Here is a 22,266-nt window from a genome sequence, read left to right on the forward strand (position 1 = left end):
TGGCAGTGGTGTATATGATGCTGGAAGGGGAATAGGCAAGAATCAAAGAAGGCAGCTGCAGTTATCCCATTGTTAAGTGATAGCTGTCATGGTGACACTGGAAAAGAAGAAGTGATGGGTAGAGAAAATTTAATCTTGGCCCAGACTAATTTAAAACATCAGTAGCTATATGCATGATGGAATATGCAGGTAGTATATCTAATTAATTAACATATAAAAAAGCAGCTGGTTGGGTTTAGCACTTAACATAGTGCCTGGCACATAGTAGGTGCTTAATAAATGTTTATTAAGAAGATTCACCTGAACTCTCCCAAATTCCCCTCCAAGCAACTTTAAATGATGCCTCAAAATGAAATATGGAGCAGCAAGCCCCCAAAAAAGGACAGGGTGAAACAATTTTCCAGCCCAAGACAACTTACAAGGTTGACAGAAAAAGTCTGTCATACCAGAATGAAAGTGAAGCACAGTACAGCACAAGCTGCTCAGAGATGCAGAAAACCAGCAGCAGACTTTTGAAGCTGTGGAAGCAGCAGATTCTGAGTTCTCATCCCACAGATGTCAAACGAGTTAGACAACTGGTCCAAAGGAGATTACAAGGATTCCTTTGTGAGTACCAGGGGTAGGACTCTGTTGCATTGCCCATACATAGATGTGTCGCAGTCCTGGGTGGCAGTCTCAGGGCAAAGAGGAACACCAGCACACTACAACTTGCAGCTACAGGGGAGGAGGGACACTAGTCACAGTTCCAGAGTGGAAAAAAGTGCTTGTATCCCCTCATAGATCAGAGCACAGGTCAAGAGAGCAGTGACCATATAATTCCTTAGACCATGTCACCTTGAAGAACTGAAAACTTATAGACCCCCAGAACTAGCTCTGAGAGCCACAACAAGAAAGACCTGAAATTTAGGACAGTGCCCCTGCCAACCTGAGAGCAGAGCAGCACTTTACCATAGTTAAAGAATAGGCTAGAAAAAATGAACAAAAAACAACAAAAAAGAATCTGACCATAAAAAGTTACTATGGTGACAGGAAAGATCACAAAAAATCAGAAGGAAACAAAGTCAAAACTGCCTAATCCAATGACTCAAATTAAAATGTGAATTGATCTCAGGCCCAAAAAGAATTCCTAGAAAAATTTGGAAAGAATTTAAAAAATCAAATAAGAAAGGTAGGGGAAAAACCTAGAAAAACAAACCAGATTTATGAAAGAAAATCATGGAAAAAGAGTCAACAGCTTGAGAAAGGAGACACAAAAATATTAAAGAAAATAGTACTTTAAAAACAAAATACATCAAATGGCAAAAAAACCCCAAAATCCACTAAATATAAGAAGCCCTAAAAAAAAGGCAGAATTGGCCAAATTGGAAAAGACATACAAAGAATCAATGAAGAAAAGAACTCTTTAAAAGGTAGAATTGGCCAAATGGAAAAGGAGTGACAAAAGCTCACAGAAGAAAATAATTCCTTAACAATTAGAATTGGGCAAGTGGAAGCTAATGACAACATAAGACATCAAGAAACAACCAGACAAAATCGAAAAAATGGAAGACAGTGTGAAATATCTCACTGGAAAAACAACTGACCTATAAAATAGATACAGGAGAGATAATTTAAGAACTATTGGACTACCTGAAAGCCATGATCAAAACGAGCCTAGATATCATCTTTCAATAAATTATCAATGAAAACTGTCAGAAGATAAAATATAAATTGAAAGATTTCATCTATCACCTCCTGAAAGAGATCCCAAAATGAAAATTTCTAGCAATATTATAATCAAATCCAGAGCTCCCAGGCCAAACATAAAATATTTCAAGTAGCCAGAAAGAAACAATTTAAATATCCTGGAAACACAGTCCAGATAACACAAAATTTAGCAGCTTCTACATTAAAGGGACAGAAGACTTATAATATGATATTCTGGAGGGCAAAGGCATCTAGGACTACAATCAAGAATCACATACTCAGCAAAACTGAGTATAATCCTTCTGGGGGGAAATGAATATTTAATGAAACAGAGGACTTTCAAGCATTCCTGATGAAAAAACCAGAACTGAATAGAAAATCTGACATTCAAACGGAAGACAGTAGAAAAGTATAAAAAGATAAACAGGAATGAAAAAGCATAAGGGATTCAATAAGATTAAACTGTTTACACTCCTACATGGGAAAAAGATACTTATAACCACTAAGAACTTTCTCATTATTAGGACAATTAAAAGGAGTATACATAGAGGATGTGGGTGTGAGTAGAATAAAATGGAAAGATACCCCCAAAACAATAAAATTAAGGGGTAATAAAGAGGAATGCAGTGGGAGAAAGGGAAAGGAGAGGTAGAATGGGGTAAATTATCTCACATAAAAGAGATGCAAAAGAGCTTTTACAGTGGAGGGGAAGATGGGGGAGGTGGGGGAGAGAGCAGTTGAACTTTACTCTTTTCAGAATTGGCTCAGCGAGGAAATAACATACACACTTAGTAGGTAACAGAAATCTATATTACCCTACAGGAATATAGTATGGGAAGAGGATAGGAGAAAGGAATGCTAACAGAAGGGAAAGCAGTTTGGGGAGGCAGCTGTCAGAAGGAAAGCACTTTTGAAGATGGAGAGGGTAAAAGGAGAGAGAGAGTAGGATAAACAGGGGGAAACAGAATGGAGAAATACACGCAGTAATCCTAACTTGAAAAAATTTACAGCAATTTTCTCTAATAAAGGCATCATTTCTGAAATATATGGAGAACTGAGTCAAATTTATAGAAAATCAGAGCCATTCCCCAATTGATAAATGGTCAAAGTGTATCACCAGGCAGTTTTCAGATGAAGTAATCAAAGCTACCTATAGTCATATAAAACATGCTCTAAAACACTATCGATCAGAAAAATACAAATTAAAACAACTCTGAAGTACTACCCCATGCTTATTAGATTGGCTTATATGACAGAAAAGGAAAATGACAAATGTTGGAGGGGATATAGGAAAACTGAGGCACTAATGCAAGAAGAGATTCAACCATTCTGGAAAGCAATTTGGAATTATGCCCAAAGGGCTATAAAACCATGTATATATTCTGACCCAGCAATACTGCTACTAGATCTGTATCCCAAAGAGATTTTTTAAAAAACCTGTATGTACACAAATATTTATAGTAGTTATTTTGGTGTTAGCAAAGAATTGGAAACTGAGGGGATGTCCAGCAACTGGGGAATAGCTGAACAAGTTGTGGTATATGATTGTGATGGAATACTATTGTGTTATAAGAAATGATAAGCAGAATGCTCTCAGAAAAACCTGGAAAGACTTACATGAATTGATACAAAGGGAAATGAGCAGAACCAGAGAACATTGTACACAGTACAGCAATATTATACAGTGATCAATTGTGAATGATCTAGTTATTCTCAGCAATACAATGATCCAAGATAACTCCAAAGGACTTGTCATGAAAAAACATTTATCCACCTCCAGAGAAAGAACTGATGGGAGTCTGAATGTAGATCAAAGTATACCATTTTCACTTTATTTTTTCATGTTTTTTTCTTTTGGTATATTTCTTCTTTCACAACATGACTAATATGGAAATATGTCTTGCATGACTGCATGTATATAACCCATATCAACTTGCCTGTCTTCTCAATGAGGGGAGAAAGTAGAGAGGAAGAGAGAGAATGTAGAACTCAAAATTTAAAAAACAACAAATGTTAAAATTGTTTTTACATATAATTGGGGAAATGTAACATATTAAATAAACATATTTTTTTAAAAATAAAGGATGAAGGGGATGATTTTATAATAAACCTGGGAAGATTCATATGAAATGATGCAGAATAATTCATACAATGACAATAACATTATAAAAGATAACGAATGAATGGAAATACATATCTATGTGATATTCAAAGTGAACTAAAGGAAAAGCCAGAAATTAACAAAATAATATTTAACATGTATAAGTAGAGGATAGTACACCCAGGAAAGGAAAAAGAAGCAAAAAGTACAATGAAAGTACTGGGTGTTTTTTTTAAGTATTGAGAAAAATAATATAGATAAAATCAACTGGCCATGAGTAAGCCATGGGCCACTAGTTTTTCAATCAAACACTTCTCCTGTCAGCACAGCAGGTAAGAAATAGAAACAACCTCATGCTTTGGTCTGGGTTTATTTGATTTTTTAAAACTCTTTAGCACCTAGAATTTTACTAGATTACTAAATACAGTTCTAAGTTCTACAATTTAGGAAACATATGAAGAATTTTGACAAAGTTCATAGTAATCATGAAGATGATTACCCTAGACTTTGAAAGATAAAAAGAACATTGAGATAATCTGATATTCTTTTGTCTGTCCTCATTATTATCTACCTATCGACTGCATTTGACTTTGCCGCCCACCCTCTTCTCTTGGATAGTGTCTCCTCACTAGATTTTTGTGAAACTACTTGCTCATGGTTCTCCTGCTACCTCACTAACCACTTCTTCTCTATCTTCTTTGCTTGCTCACCATCCATATCATCTCCCCAACTGGAGATATTCCCAGTGACCTGTGTAGGGCTTTAATAGCAAGACTAGTTGTATCTGGCTCTTCTGTTTTTATAGTAGCTTAAACAAGAGGAAATGGGCTCAAGCCTTGAGATTTTCTTAACAATGCATTCTTTAAATATTGAAAAATATTTTTCCAGAGATTTGGAAAATTATTAATCCTTCTCTTCCTGAGGTTACTTAAAGTGGGATAGAGGAGATTTCTCAAAGTTATTACTTTTCTATTCCCTGCATATTATTGTATTGTGGACATATGCTGAGAATACTTTAAGACATTCATACTCAATAACCTATTTCCTAGTTATCTGTCTACTAGTCTTCTTTTCTTCAATCTTAAAAGGATGACTATTTACTAAAATTAAAGGCAACATATTTAATATTTCTATATTCATTTTGAGTTGAATTATTACTATGATGGTTAATTGTTTGAGTTGCTCCCTACCTACAAAAGATACAAGTGACAAAATTCATGCAGACTATACTAAAATTTGTAAAACTTGGCATACCTGATTGGAATTGCAAGAATATCCATCTTGTTTATGAAGATTGGGTGGGCACTGTAAAATACAACCCTATTAGTAAATATTGCAATTATATGTGAATTTAAAAATTTGCAGTGAGTAAAATGCATCATAGATTTTTTTTTAAAACAATGATTTTTTATGTATATCAAGCACAATGTTGAAAAGTCCCAAGAAGAAGGCAATAAGAATAATGTTATAACTATAAGTTAGAAATAACACATGCTATACATTCAAAGTTGTTTTTAACTCATGAATATAAAATGGTTTTAAAATATGATAGATTAGGTTTGAAAGGGGTGAAAAGTAGTTATGTACTTGTATATGGTAAGCAACTTGGGGTTGGGGCAGTCCCACACCTGTGATTTTTATCACTGTAGGAAGCTGCTCATAAGGAAGTTCCTTCTATGATCTCAGGGTTATAACTAAACTGACATTTAAAGTTTTAAAAATCTGCTGATGGCACAGAGAGATTAGATTACTTCCCCAGGGTCACACAGGATGTATGCATCAGAACTGGTTTTTGCAACAAATTGTTCTGATTCAGAGAAGTCAAACTTTCTATTTGCTATACTAGGATAAGAAATTGAATTTATTTAATTATAGCCTTAAGAGCATGATTGCTGAAAAATGATGGTTCAGAAAATGGATTAGATTATAATTCTAGACCACATATGGGCAGGCCATTCTAGAAAAAGTTCAGCACTGTGAAAAAGCCAAGTTTGTATCCTACTCATGCGCCTACTTCTCTAGGCATCCAGTACACAGTACCTAGGCAGTAGCTCCATACCTATACGTTATTTTTTTTTATCAAAGAAAAAATACCCTGCTTTCTACTTTCTAATTCGAAAGAAGCGCTGTGCTATTATTGCTCTCATTTTCCCCAAAGACTGCATCATTATTATAACAATTGAGCCTGGGGAGTATGGTTATTTTCTTTAGCAGGACCATTTTATAAAGAATTTCTTTAAAAATACATTTCATTTTTCTAATCTGTTCACCCAGAACACCACTGGGTGGGTGGGGCTGAGGAGAAGGGTTGTGTTTTTTTCTGAATTCTCATTTTATTTACTATGTGTCCCAAACCTGAGAAATTCCAAATGGAAGCCCTTCCATAGCACTAAGGATGAAACCTAATAAAGAGAGAAAATCTATACATCTCTGCTATTAAATGAGCAAATGTGACAATTCACACTGACATCCAAATCAAGTTAAAAATAATTGTATTTTGAATACTTTAAGCAGCATTATCAAATAGCAGAAACATTGCATATTGATGTTTCTGGCCATTTGTTTATGAGAACGTTCGATGAACCATAAGCCTTCTGGACTACTTTTCATTCCTAATAAGCAACTTCCTTTAACAGATATTTTCATTTGTGAATTTCAAAGATAAACCCTGGCTGACTGCACCATATCTATTACAAATGCAGCAATGGTCCGTGGGACTTTTTCACTGGAATCTATTCTTGGAACACAGTATCAGGATTGCATTAATCAGCTAAAATGAACTCTCCACTCATTCCAGAATTAAAACAACCTAAATGAACAGTGAATGAGAAAATCAGCTTAATAGAGTAGATAGTAGGCCAATCTTGAAGTTCAGAACAGATTTAAGGTATGTCTATGGCTCATGGTGGGGGCAGCCAGGTGGCACAGTAGATAGAATGCTGGGTCTGTAGTCAGGAACACTCATCTTCCTGAGTTCAAATCTGGCTTCAGACACTTACTAGCTGTATGACCCCAGGCAAATCACTTAACCCTGTTTGACTCAGTTCCTTATCTGTTTAAATGAGCTAGAGAAGTAAATGACAAACTATTTTAGTATCTTTGCAAAGAAAACCTCAAATGGGGTCACAAGAGTTGGATACAACTAAAATGGCTGAACAACACATCACATGTTGTCTGGGAACCACAGGCAAATTACAAACTCTCAGCTCCCCCAGGTAACTCTCTAAAATAAATTGCGCATTTGCATTGGGGGAGGGGTAGTTTCCTAAATGAGAAAATACTGTGTAGGGACCCCTCCTCTCCCAGAATAAAAAGAAGAAACCACAAAAATTACAGAGGTATAGACAAGAGGGAAACATAGGGGGAAAATATTTCAGCCTAGAGCAAGCATATAAGTTTACAATTAATTTACTGAATTTTAGCTTGTGTTTGTTTTTGCAGAAAGGAGGAGGAGAGAAAACAAGAAAACAAGAAAAAAGGAAGGAAGGAAGAAAAGAAAGAAAGGAAGGAAGGAAGGAAGGAAGGAAAGAAGGAAGGAAGGAAGGAAGGAAGGAAGAAAGAAAGAAAGAAAGAAAGAAAGAAAGAAAGAAAGAAAGAAAGAAAGAAAGAAAGAAAGAAAGAAAGAAAGAAAGAAAGAAAGAAAGAAAGAAAGAAAGAAAGAAAGAAAGAAAGAAAGAAACCTGAGGCCAACATGTCACAGCAACAAATTCTCAAAGTCACCTGGGAGACAATTTACACTTAATTAATTGTTAGGGCACACTTATTAGTCATTAAATGCAGATTGCTAATCAATAGGATAATTTCATGAAGGAGAACAGATAATACCTTCCTTGGAGGCATTTTATGTTCTATAAAACAATCCACTAAAAAAGACTGCAATAATGCAATCATGCTTACACAATCCTGTTTTCAATGCTCTATGCTGCCTATTTAAGTAGCACATCTAAAGGATGTGGCAAACATTATGCTTTAGAAAGTCTAACTGGCACAGCAGAGAGAGCTCTGGGCTTGGAGTCAAGAAGATCTGAGTTCAAATTCTGCCTCAGACACTCACCAGCCATGTGACTCTGGGCAAGTTAACTAACAAGCAGTTCATAGGCACCTACTATGCGTCAGACACTGTGCTAAGTGCTGGAAAGTCGCTTTCCATTTCTTGGACTCAATTTCCTCATCTGTCCAAAAGAGGGGAGTTAGACTTGATGCCTAACGTCCCTTCCAGTCCTAAATCTGTTAAACCTTGTCACGCATATTCCTTACATGTGTGCCTTACTACTATTATGGTCTAAGTTTAAGCTCCCTCCTCCCATGGATACTGCATATTTGTGGGAAGGAGTGAAAACCAGGTTCTTAGGAGACTGTTTTCTATTAACCGTCTTTACCAAGTTATCTGAGAATAGTAGCAGCTGCCTTGTGGGGATCCAAACTGCCAATGTGAGCAGAAGTTGAGGAACGCTGCTATTATTATCATTATCATTATTTCTTCTCTTTTTCTTCCTTCATCATCATTGTCATCTCCTCCTTCTCATTAGCATTTTTTTTCCAAAAAGCTGGGACAATTTACTTTTTTTTTTTTTTGACAATTTACTTTTTCTCCCATGAAGTTTTCATTTTTAATTTCTTGAAATATAGCTCTGAAAAGATAGGCTTTTTAAAAAAGCCCATTATGGGGCAGCTAGATGGCATAGTGGATAGAGTACCAGCCCTGGATTCAGAAGAACCTGAGTTCAAATCCAACCTTAGACACTTGACACTTGCTGTGTGACCCTGGGCAAGTCACCCCAATTGCCTCACAAAAAAAAGCCCATTATGTTTTTTTGTTTTTTTGTTTGTTTTTTAGTGAGGCAATTGGGGTTAAGTGACTTGCCCAGGGTCACACAGCTAGTAAGTGTTAATTGGGGTTAAGTGACTTGCCCAGGGTCACACAGCTAGTAAGTGTTAAGTGTTTGAGGCCGGATTTGAACTCAGGTACTCCTGACTCCAGGGCCGGTGCTCTATCCACTACACCACCTAGCTGCCCCGCCCATTATGTTTTAAATGGAGCTACTTGACTAAGTCTATAAACCCAAATCACTGCAGCTCTCATTGAATAGCCAGTAACAGCCCCAAACTTTGTGATGGGAAATTGAGCCATCTTTTGTCTCAGCTCTTAGTCATTGAATGGGTGTGGCCTCACCTGGGAAAGACCTTAATTTAGAAAGGGCAAGGTCACCCCACGGCATCCTGGACCATCACCAGTCATCTTCATCTTTGTCTTATCACTGGACTTTGATGACTAGAAGAGAGACTGAGGCTGCCAACTATGTGTAACTCTGCCTCATTTAAATCCAATCCATGAGCAAGTCTGGACTTCTCATTTTACAAATAATGAAACTGAAGCCAATGAGGTTGTGACTTAGCCAGTGTAAAATAAGTGTTTGAAGCTAGATTTGAACTCAGGACTCCCTAACTCCAAGTCTACTGCTCTATCCACTATGCCACTTATAAACTTAGAGTTTGAAAGGACCTTAGAGGTTATTTAGTCTAAGTCCTTCCTCTTACTATTTTTTGTTTTTTGTTTGTTTTGGGTTTTTTTTTTTTTTGCAGAGCAATGGGGGTTAAGTGACTTGCCCACGGTCACACAACTAGTAAGTGTCAAGTGTCTGAAGCCGGATTTGAACTCAGGTTCTCCTGAATCCACGGCCAGTGCTTTATCCACTGCACCACCTAGCTGCCTGCTCTTCTTACTGTTGAAGAGAAAGAGGCCCAGAATGGTTTAGTGACTTGTCCAAGGTCACAATGATACTATAAAAAGAAAGAACCAACCCCCTGGTCTTCAGACTCCAAAACCAGTGTTCTTTTTACTATGCCACACTCTGATTGGCCAACTGGGATTTGAAGAAACACCTTTGAATGAGCAAGACACATCTATGTAACAACTTAGTTCAGATAGGTTCACTATAGAATGCTCAGGATTTTAAGCCTAGTCAATGATGCTTCAAAAACTCAAGTCCTAAATCTCATTAGAACACTTGGATTTTTTGAAAGGCTAAGAGAGATAACTTCAAGACACGGGGGTCATTGATTCCATATAATTTAAACATGATATAATCTATTATGTAGTTCCTAAGGATTTTCAATAGTTGTTATTTATATAATGCACTGAAGTTTGCAAAGCAACCTATATGCATTATCTCAGGTAAGCCTCACAACAGCTCAGTGGGCGAGGTATAAATGACATTTTATTCTCCACTTTATAAACAAATAAACTGAGGTACAGGGAGGTTAAATAACTTGCCCATAGTCACAGAATTAGTGTGGATTAGGAGGGAACTAGGTCTTCCTGGCCCCCATCTCCATCAATCTACTATGACATTTTTCAAATGAAACAATACCCCCAAATACCTACAGCATGTCAACATATCAGAGGAACAATGCGAAGAATAAACCTACTGATAAATGTAAATGGTCCAAGATGGAAATGTCTAAGTCACATTAAGAATTATCTGAATATACCTTTTAAATTTGGTCAATGAATATATTTACAAGAGAATCTATTTTTTTTGTTTGTTTGTTTGTTTTTGTTTTTTGGGTTTTTTTTGGCAGGGCAATGGGGGTTAAGTGACTTGCCCAGGGTTACACAGCCAATAAGTGTCAAGTGTCTGAGGCCGGATTTGAACTCAAGAACTCCTGAATCCAGGGCCGGTGCTTTATCCACTGTGCCACCTAGCCATCCCCGGGAATCTATTTTAACATCACTACATTTGCCATCTGGTCCAACTGACCATATTTCCATGTGCTTTCTTTATGTGGGACCTGGAAACTCAGTTAAACCATATTACAATATGATAGTGTAGGTAAGGGAGGATGACTAAGGGAAGAAAAACAGAAACAAGTCCACACAACTATTGATTGCTGAATACTTTTTGAAATGAATTCATGAGGGGATACATCCAAACTGGGAAATGGATGGTTACAATCATACCTGGCCAGAGTCTCCAGTGCAAGTTTCAGTAATGTCACAGTCATTTACTCCTTCTCGACAGTTATAGCCTCGTGGCTGAAACTAGAAATTGAGGTTCATTAGCTGGGCATCAGAATCAGTTATTTGAGAATTCCAAGTCTTCTCATTCTTTAAGCTGAAAATGTCTCTGTTAACAGAAACTCTTAAGTCATGACTTCCACCAAACAACCAACATGAGTCATGAGGTAGATATCAAATGGATATAAGCTAGCTGCCACCCACTCTGCTTGCCTATGAATCATTAGCAAAAAAGTAACGTCTTCAGGTTTCAGAAATTAATTTGACATGATCATTATTTTAGATAAATACCAAGATAACAGAGCATCTCATTCCATTCTTAAACAGCTCCAGTTATTAATAAGTTCTTCCTTATGTTTTGTCAAAAACTACTTCCCTACAATTTTAGGCATGAAATTATATTTTCCTTATAATATTAGGTAGAATAGATACACATATATACATATATACATAAATATGCATGTATATATGTTCCTCTTCATTAGGTTTACCCTATATTTTGAGTATAGTTCAATGAAGAAAGACATTCATTTTTCTTCTGATGGATGCACAAGATAAAATTTAATTCTAGGTTTGTATTCATTTTTGCTTCACTACTCATTTGGTTTTATGGGACACTTAATCCTCAGTTCAGTTGAACTACAGCTGTTAGCACAGCAGGGAAGGCAGCCCAGCTGGGAAACAGGGGTATGAGGGGAACAGCAATATCTATTAGTCATGGGGAGTACACCAGCCTCCTGTCCATAGTAGGGTAGCTTTCAGACAGCCCTTTTAAGGTGGGAAATTAACCTTCATTATTTTATGTTTCCAGAACCAGATACTGCTTAAAGAGGGCAGGGAAGGCAACAGCTAAGAGGACTTCTTCTCCTTGTAAATTACAAGATTTGGTGTTTCTAGGTGTCTTTGATGCCCTCACAATTATTTGAGAAAAACCATTTCTAAGGCTGCTAAATGCAATGGCCACCAAAAATATCTACAGCAAACTCTTATACAAGCATTTCTCTCACACAGTTAAATATACTTTGGATGGCTTATATAGTTTGGGAGTTAAAAGAAGGATGAATGTGTGTTCGAACAACTCACAAGACAGGTTGTGCTGTTACAACAGGGTCCATCGCTGCAATGTGCTCCATTTGAAAGTGAGCATTTCTTGCAGCACACACCATAGCATTCCTAAGAGAAAATACTTAACATGAATGATCAAGGAGTCTTTCATTCTAAATAACTTGTCTCTATAATTTCCTAGCGATCCTTGCCAAAGATAAGGCTCCAAAGAAGGTCACTATCTATACAATAGCAAACAAGTGTTTGGGGGAAAAAAGTTCTTTGAGAGAAAGGACTCTCAAAGAACTTTGTATCTCTAGTGCCTACTTCAGTGCCTGACACATAGTAGGTGCTTAATAAATACTTGTTGTTTGACTGAAAGAGAATAAAAAACAATGCATAAATTTAGAGCTAAAAGGGACTTCAGAGGCTATCTAATCCAGAGCACTGAACCTGTAGTCAAGAGGACACCAGAAGAGAAGAGAAAGATGAAGGAAGAAGGGAGAGAGGGAGGGGGTAGAGAAAGAGAGAAACTGGGGAGGGGGGAGAAACAGTATTGCATGGTCTACATTCACAAAGAGGACTAAGTAGTCTTAAAAAGAAACAAGAAAATGGATCGCAAAGAATCCATTCTATTCTTTCAAATAAGTATTCACTCAGCCATAGACTATATCAAATAACTATATAAATCTAAATACATTTGAGCTGAGGTTGATCTTGAAGAGTGTGGTTACAAAAGAAAGGTAATGAAGCCATGATGAGTATCAGAACTCTGTCTCACATTTGTTTTGGGGTTTTTTTTCAGTGTCTGGAGTAGAAGGGAGTTTTAAAAGGTCTTCAAATGCTTACCACATGGAAACCACAGTCACATTCCTCTCCTGCTTCCACATAGCCATTTCCACACTCAGTGGCTTCAAACAGCTAAAACAGATTGGTGATAAGAGGAATTTAATATGTGATCACAAGAAATTAATACCGAAGAAAAGCAAACACACTAACAAGTCAACAGAACCTGCTAATGAATTATCACATAATATTGTCCTAGGACCTATCTCATGTCACTCCATTGGTGCTGTGTGTTGGTAACATCATGGGGGAAATGTTCCAAGCAACATGACTTACTGGACCCCAGAGAGTAGCTCTCATATTAGAATTGTTTCATAGATAAGCTGTCAAAGGGAGAAAACAGATCACTCTTCTATTCTGCCTGTAAAACTAAAACACAGCACTAACAGGAATCAGATGAGCCTCTGATGGTTGACAGCCCATGACAAAGAAAACACAATCATCCCTGGAAGATCAGTGTGCTTCAGTCACTAGCATTGCAATGGGAGCAATTAAGTGAATCCATGCAAACCTCAAGAAAGTCATGTTAAAATACCATTTCCCCCCCAAAAAAATGGAAATTGAAATTACCTTAATTAAACATGAAAAATGGCTGAAATAGGGTCCTATATACAGTGATCTCTCATTTATCTCTTCCAAAGAAAGGAAACCATGATTTGGATTTTTTTTTTAAATACAGGAATAATTAAGCTAGTTGGTTTGGGACTGTGGCCTTGCTCCCCATGGCAAAATAAATCAATAAAACAAATCTAGAGCAAGGCTGTACTAGCTAGATTAATGAATTCTTCATTGGATTAGAGATATAAAGTTGTAAGAGATCACCAAATCCAACTCCCTTGTTTTACAAAGCAGGAAAGTCCGGAGAGGTTATAAAGACAGAGTAACTAAGTGTAGGAGGCAGGATTTGAACTCAGGTTTTCTTAACTCCAAGCCCAGTATTCCTATGAAAGGGATTCTCACTATATGTTAAAATAGATGAAATGATCACAGCACCAGACTAGCTAATCAGTGTCGTTTAATGCAGATAGCACAGAGCTCCCCATGAGAGAGGGTTCCCTTCCACTAATCTAAAGAGTTTCCATCTCTCTCATCATTTCCAGGAAGAGACAAAAACCAGAGGTATCCAAATACCCAAGTGGGACAACAGTTGGTAGCTACAGAAACCTATCTCAATACTGCCATACTAGATTGGGATGATAGGTACCCTTACCTTCCTTACCCTGTGGTGTCATAGCAGCTGGGTGGGAGAAACCCCAACAAACAAGAGCAGAGAGAAACCAACTTCAGATGATTTATTCTGGGTTCAGTTCCTATGGCAACTTTCCCCAAGTGCGGATCAGGATGATTGTATCAAATCAGCTAAGTAGCATGGAAGGTTCCCAGAACACCGATCATTTTTGTACATATAGCTAGTCATATGTGTGCATGCATGTATGTTACATACACCAAGTAGAAAACAAACGGGGGACTATTCTTTAATGTAGCTCAATATGTATGATATAATAATAAACACCACTGCATTCTGTTCTAAAAATTAAACAAATTACATGGTGTATTTTTTAAAAGAATTATTTTATATTTATCATTTTTAAAACTAGCATGCCAATCCTTCTTTTAACCAAGATGCTAGATTATCAGGATTTTTTTCCTTTTTAATCCCAGACAACTCCAGAAATGAAATGGGAATTTAAAAACCATAACTTTTACAAACAACTAAAAGTTTAGGGATTTGAAAATTTCTGATGGTTTTTAAGAGTTCTTCTTAAATGATAGTTCTTTCCATTATCCATTATGCAAAGTTGGTAAATTATCTATTTCTTTTACATTAACCATTATGTACACTGGAATGAGAAAAGGTGGCTAGTTCATCTGGTATTCATTATTACTGATTTCACGCCCATTTTAAACCATGTAACTACCAGATTTCTTTTCTACATAGGTCTTTACTAAGGTCACCATCAAAGAAGGCAGGCAACCACTTAATGATTCAAGGTCACTTGAAAAATTTCCCCCAGTTTCACAGTGACTTTATGCCAATGTCAAGGATCAAACTAGCATCCTGGGTGCAAAAAGGTGACCTAATTACTGGTGTGGGGAAAAATTATTCTGTCAGCTCTCTACAGTAGTCACTTATTTTTTCAAATGATGAAATTATTTCATTGCTCAATAAATTTGTACAAAGTATTATTGTGAAGAACCACAGCCCATATTTGACTTTTTTACATAGGACTACTTTATAATTTTTTGGGGGGCGGAGCAATGGGGGTTAAGTGACTTGCCCAGGGTCACACAGCTAGTAAGTGTCAAGTGTCTGAGGCCGGATTTGAACTCAGGTACTCCTGAATCCAGGGCCAGTGCGCCACCTAGCCACCCCCCATAGGACTATTTTTAAAGAAAATTTGAAGTTTACAATGTAAGGGGTCAGCTCAGGACTTGGACAAAGCATCTATGCATCCCAAGAAGCATTTGAAAAAATTCTCCATCTATGTGTTATTCTCTTCCAGAGGCTTTGACCCTTTAGTGCAGAGGTTCTTAACCTGTGCCCATAAAATCCCAATGGATAAATTTCAAGGGGTTTGTGAATTTAAATGGAAATATATATATATATATATATATTACTAACATCTAACTTAAATTTAGCATTTTCTTCACATATGAATTTGGTTAAAATATTATTTTGTGAAGTGATCTTTATTCTCCCAGAATGCCAAATAAGTTGATGACATACAAAAAATATTTAAGAATGCTTTAGAATCATACATTATATCACAAAAAAACTTATAAGCCATAGACAGCAAAATTTCCTATTTAAAATATTTACATCAGGGACAACTAGGTGACACAATGGATAGAGCAAAAGCTGTAGAGTCAGGAAGACCTGAGTTCAAATCCAGCCTCAGATGCTTAGTAGCTGTGTGACCCAGGGCAAGTAAGTTAACCCTAATTGCCTTTAAAAAAAAGCACACATAAAATATTAGAATAAAAAGTGTCTCTCAATGTGCCTCATTATGTTTTGTGATTTTTGTGGCTTCCTACTTTGCCTAACCCTTGATCCCAGCTCTAGTTAATGAATGTTTCTGGATCTTTTGCTAAGAAAGGGCTGAATTTTCCAAACACCATACATTGTGTCAATATCAATGAGCTGGGGCAGCTAGGTGGTGCAGTGGATAGAGCACCAGCCCTGGAGTCAGGAGTACCTGAGTTCAAATCCGGCCTCAAACACTTAACACTTCCTAGTTGTGTGACACTGGGAAAGTCACTTAACCCCAATTGTCTCACCAAATAAAAATCAAACAAACAAACAAAATATCAATGAGCTACCAGGTTAATAAATATCTTAGCAAAAAAAAAATGGATGCACAGCTAATAAAAATGATCTTTACATAACTGGCTTTTTCTCTGGCCTATTTAACTGGGACATTTAACCAGCTGCCTCAGAGAGCAGGTGAGACCTAACCCCATTGAGATGGAATTCTTAGTCTACCTGAATTAAGAAGCCTTTTGTACTTAGCATCAAAGTGAAAAACCAGGGATTCAGGAACCCTAAGATATTGTTGTCATTATAGCATCTCACTGGTCTTCTTTATGGGAAATTCTCATTTAAAAAAAAAGGAAAATTAATCTATTATGACTTGGAGGTTGCCTTTCAACTGATTTGTTGTTTGATAGGAATAAGAGGAAGCCACAGTGGGTGTACATGATGAAGTGACTGACCTTTGTTGGCCTGTTAAAAAGACAGAATCCTCCCCCTCTCTGTAAGAAGTCCTTGTATTCCAGAATGCTGCATTTTGAGAACTTCCGGGAATGTGACACCCTAAAAGGATAAAGAATCAGTTAGGTAAATAATTCACCCAAAACAGTGAAGGGACAAGAAAATTGTACCTTTCCTACTGCAAGATAATACAAATGTTCCCCCTCTGTAATTACGTAAACTATCTTTATAAAAACACCAAAAATGACTCTAAGGTAAGTGGGAAGGATAGGATTTATAAAAGGTAGAAATTCAAAGGTTTCAAGGGAAGGGCTTAGACATAAGCCATATGTAAACTTTGTTTAAGAGATTTTCCTTAGAATTCTACCCTTGGAGTCAGGGCATGATGAGGCAGAGAAAAGTGAGAAAATCCTACTGAGTCAGGGGTGCCCATGAGTCCAGAGAAAAGCTCATTACAAGAGAGGGACATCCTGGCTACAGGTCCCATCTACAGTCCACTCAACAGTGAATCTAGGGCTTGACCCATTATGTAAAAAGGTTAACAACCACCATACATCTTCCAAGTAGCTGTCCAAAATGTGACCATTTTATTTTCTCCGTTCTCTGCTGGGGAGAAGACTGGATGGGGAAAACCAACACACTCAATGGAATGTTGGAATTCAGGATAGTATTGCATTCAAGAGAGGGCTCAGAGACAACATTCAAATTCTGGTTGAAGAGGAAGATGATGGATGATGGGAAGAGGGAGAGGAACAATAAGTTGTCTGATATCTTCAACTTTAGGGTATGAAAGGAAAGCCTAGGCCAATAAGCAGAATGAAATTGAGGTACCCTAAATTATTAAGTTATGTCTTTAACCCCAACATCAGATTCTAACATATTAGATATTTTGAGTTAGATTATGAAACAGGTCAGGTAATCTAAACCTTCTCCATCCCTATTCTTCATACTTTGATGCATCTAAGATTTATCAATGAGACTACTCCCTCCATAGATTCAGATTGCAATTTGTCCTTGCCCCCTCACCCTGTGGGACTCTCAATCATGTCCTCCCATAAATCATCCACAGCAGGTCTACCCAGAATTTGGGGAATCAGTCTGGGATGGGAGTACACAGACTATCTCTAACTCTTTTTTTTTTCTGGCAAGGCAATGAGGGTTAAGTGACTTGCCCAGGGTCACACAGCTAGTAAGTGTCAAGTGTCTGAGGCCGGATTTGAACTCAGGTCCTCTTGAATCCAGGGCTGGTGCTTCATCCACTGCACCATCTAGCTGCCCCCTATCCCTAACTCTTACTGCATAACCAGTCCACCTCTTTTCAGGTCATATATCTCTCTCTGATGAAATTTTCCACCTGCCTCTTTTATGCAGTTACTCATGTTGCAGCCTACTCATGATCATATTGTACCTCCCTATTGATTTTTATGTGATCGGAGACTTCCATTCTTCAAGATTATGGTACTCCATGACTCAGTCATCAAGCATCACCAGAAGAACTTGGATGTCAAAAGTAAAAGTCTCTGTTTTAATAGGAAGGTTGGGGTCATTCAAAGTAGTGTGCCACTTTCCAAAAGTATTTTGGACCTGCTCTGCTACCCCTCTTCAATTCTCAGCTGAGTTCACTATCTGACCATATATTCTCTCATATATATAAAAGAATATGAGTCACTCCCTAATTGATAAATGGTCAAAGGATATGAACAGGCAGTTTTTGGATGAAGAAATCAAAGCTATATATGGTCATATGAAAAAATGCTCTTAATAATTACAGATTAGAGAAAGGCAAATGAAAATGCTGGGATATCATCTCACACCTATCAGATTTGTTAAAATGAAGGGGGGAATTAGAAATATTGTAGGGGATATGGAAAAATTGGGACACTAACACACTGTTGGTGGGACACTAATACACTGATCCAACCATTCTGGAGAGCAATTTGGAATTAGGCCCAAAGAGTTATAAAACTGTATACTCTTTGACCGAGCAATACTACTATTGGGTGTTTCTCAAGATGATCAGGGAAAAGCACATATTTCTTCTAAAATATTTATAGTAGCTCTCTTTATGGTGGCAGATAACTAGAAATTGAGGAGATGCCTACCAATTAGGGAATGGCTAATATCAATTTTGGTATCTGATTGTGATGGAATACTACTGCACTGTAAAAAATGATGAGAAGGTTGATTTAAAAAAAACATGGGAAGACTTGCATGAAATAATGAAGAGTGAAATGAGCAGAACCAAGAGAATGTTGTATATGGTGATAGCAATATTGTTCAGAGAATAACTGTGAATGACTAAGCTATTCTGAGTATTACAAATATTCAAATCAACTACAAAGGACCTATGAAGGAAGATGCTATACACTCCAGAGAAAGAAGTGATAAAGAGAAGTATGCATAGTATCATATATGTGTATATTCATTTATGTATATAAATATACATACACATATACCTATATATGTGTGTATGTGTGCATATTTATACATATATACACACATGTCGGGGTGGGGGGTTGTATAATGGTGTCTTTCTCCAGCACAAGGTGAGGAGAGAAGGAGGAAGACAGTTTAGAACTTAAAATGTAACAAAAATTAAATGAAATTAAGTTTTAAAAAATAAACATATTGTGTATATATGTATCTATACATATACATGTATTGCATACATATACATATGTACATATATACATGTGTTTGTATCTATCTATATCTCTCTATCTATCTATGATCTAGCTCTAAAGGTTGTACTTCCAAATGCCTATTACATTCTGGTCAGCAGGTGTCCTTTATGCACTTGTCTTTCCTGTGTGAGTACTTAGGCTGAATTATTTTAGAAATCACAGATCTCATTTAGGAGGCTTTGCAGTGTTCTGGGGCTTGATGGTATCAGTACATCATCTGTAAACAGAAGTAACTGAGGGACCTTGGCACCAGTTAAAGAATCCCTCATTCCTTTGGATCCTGAGTTGGATATCCTCTATGAAAGTAGCAAAAACTTCTAGTAGGCATATATCACCCTGTTTAATCCTTCACTTTATATTAATGATCAGAGGATTATCAAACAAAGGTCTTTGTTGTTTCCCTATTATTCATTCATAAAATTACTTGTTTAATCATAGCAAGATATAGAAAGGTAAATTATAAATACAGACGAAGTAAAGTTTGATCATGAACATTAATGGCCAGTTTTTGTTATTCCCTTTGGCATATCTGTAATCATAATAGAATTGTTTGGCAGGCATGCATAAAATGGGATTCTGACAGACTTAAGTAGTGTTAGTAAAGCAATACCACATCACTACAATGAACACATATTATTTTCTTTATTAAAGAAAAATCATTATTTAAATTGATTTGGCAAGTTTGTTTCTGTTTCTGTTTTGTTTTGTTTTAAGAAAAACAATGCTCAACTTATGCATGGGTTGTAGTTCTAAAGTTTTCTTTAGAAGTCAGTTATGTAGAAATAGAAACAATGTCACAAGATGGTGGTTAAGTTCCCAGGCTAAGCCACAAAAGGTTTTTAAACCTATAAAGCAATAAATCATTTAATAAGCATTTTTAAGCATTTACTATAAGCTGGGTTGGGAATAAAAAGACAAAATTGAAGTAGTTCCTGCCATCAAAAAGCTTACATTCTATTGGGGGAGACAATACACATATACAGATATATAGATAGAGAGATGTATATGTAAATATACATACATATACATGCGTGTTTATGTAAATACATAATACATAAATATATGTGTGGATGGATGGATTTATGCAGGAGTGTGCTAGTAAATGATTAACAATCAACTCTTCTGATATATATATAAAACACTTCTTTAAGTTTAATCTGCATTAACATTTTCTCATAACTTTCTTAAGTCTAGAAAATCAACAAAACAATAAATCAAGCCCTGATCTATAACATTTGCATTTTTCCTGAGTATAAATGCTCACATTGAAAATATAACAATTGGCTCTCACCGGCCAATAAGAACTGGCTCCTGTATACCCCTGAACATATGTGTATATATACAAATAGACACAAGGTGATGGGAGGGGAAGGTGAAGCATTAGCAGATGGTGGGAGAAAACCAAAAAAGTTTTAATGTAGCAGGTCACCCTTGAGATGAATTTTTAAGGAAACTGGGAATTCTAAGCAACAGAAGTAAGGAGGGATCACATTTTAGATATGGAGGACAGTGAGTGCAAAAACAATGAAGGGAAATTGAGTTTTACATGAGGAATTGTAAGAAGGCCAGTCTGTTTGGACCACAAAGGGTATGAAGGTAAGTAAAAATACTGAAAAATAGATAGCATTTCTATCACCATATAAAAGAGTGGTAGCAATGCTTTACCCCTGATCTTATTGGAAAGGCCTTTAGTTTAACCCAAATATGTATGTTGTTGGGTCTTGATATTAGTTAGCTACTACTTACCACATTAAGTAAAGTTCACTCCTATGTTTTCTAGTATTTTTATTTAAATAGAAATGGATAATTGTATCTATCAGCTAAGTGGTACAATGGATAGAGCAGCAGGCTTGGAGCCAGGAAGATCTGAGTTCAAACCTGGCCTCAGACACTTATCAGCTGTGTCGCCCTGGGGAAGTCACTTAACCTCTATTTGCTTCAGTTCCTCATCTATAAAATGGAGACACAGTGGAGAAGAAAATGGAAAAATACTCCAGTATCTTTGCCAAGAAAACTCCATGGACAAAATTCCATGAGGTCACATAGAGTCAGACATGGCTAAACGACCAAACAATTACTAACCTATCAAATGTTTTTTTCTTCATCTATTGATATAATAATATGATTTTTCTTGTTCTTGTTATTAATATGGTCTGTTACGTGGATAGTTTTCCTAATATTGAACCAACCATGCATTTCTGATATAAACCCAACCCAGTTACAACATGTTTATATAATGCGTGTATACATACATGTATAATCTATATGCATACATATAATATATAAATATATATTACATTTGATCTTAGAAAGTGATAGGGAGACTGGAATGGACTGAGTACAGAAATGACATAGTCAGACATAAACTTTAAGGAAATCAATTTGTTAGCTGTGTAGAGGGTAGATTGGATAGGGAAGGGATGTGAGGCTGGAATAATACAGCTGGATGTAGTGCCTGTCCCATACTAGGTGCTTGAGAAATGCCTGTGGGTGACTGATAGTGCTGATAGAATATGATAGTACCTTATATTATGTCTATAGGGAAATGCACTCCAATTTCCAACTGGGAGCTACATTTCCTGTTGCCCCAACTAACAAAATGTCTTCTCCATTCTCTTCCAAAACAAACACATACCTCCTACAATGAAGATTTCTCCCTTACTCTGGCTCCTCTGAGGGCAACCTCTGAAGGTCATAGTAGTTAGAATTCTTACCAAAGGCTGATGAAGAAGGCACATGGAGGGCTGTGGTGGTCTACAGGAAGCACAGGCTCCTATGATAACTGCTTCCATTGGGAGATCTAAGAAAAATGGAGTGTGGCTCCTGGCTGAGGGTAGGAGGCTTCTGGCGATCCTCCTAGGGACAGAGGCTTGAGAGCCATCTCTCTCTGTATCACACCTCCACTAGGTACCCACAATGACTCAGGTTGTTCTAGCTCCATGTGACAAAGGTGTTCAGGAGTCCAGAAGAGAATCACAAATTTATGGTATGAAAGGAATATATTTAAGCTGAGAATTTCTAAGCAGCAGATTGCCTCTGTGTAGAAAAAAAAACTTTCTTATTTTTTTAAAGCTAATCATTATTGATTGCAAAAGCAGCATCAGTACAATTTTTATTACTCTACACGTATGTATTAAAATTTTTTTAAAATAGGAATTGATGGCATCATTGATTG

General features: G+C 36.8%; 1 protein-coding gene across 3 annotated transcripts in view; it reads right to left on the reverse strand.

Annotated features, from left to right (window-relative positions):
* The window catches only part of ADAM23 (ADAM metallopeptidase domain 23), a 242,989-nt gene that overhangs the window by 44,416 nt on the left and 176,307 nt on the right, over positions 1–22,266 (reverse strand). For all 3 annotated transcript variants that reach the window (XM_043991921.1, XM_043991922.1, XM_043991920.1), the window contains exons 15-19: positions 16,410–16,509; positions 12,699–12,770; positions 11,889–11,978; positions 10,749–10,829; positions 5,042–5,092 (exon numbers count right to left, since the gene is read on the reverse strand). In XM_043991921.1, the coding sequence (XP_043847856.1) occupies positions 5,042–5,092; positions 10,749–10,829; positions 11,889–11,978; positions 12,699–12,770; positions 16,410–16,509 (394 nt within the window). The remainder of the gene's footprint in view (positions 1–5,041; positions 5,093–10,748; positions 10,830–11,888; positions 11,979–12,698; positions 12,771–16,409; positions 16,510–22,266) is intronic.

The sequence above is a fragment of the Dromiciops gliroides genome, chromosome 3, assembly GCF_019393635.1.
Source record: "Dromiciops gliroides isolate mDroGli1 chromosome 3, mDroGli1.pri, whole genome shotgun sequence".
Taxonomy (NCBI): Eukaryota; Metazoa; Chordata; class Mammalia; order Microbiotheria; family Microbiotheriidae; genus Dromiciops; species Dromiciops gliroides.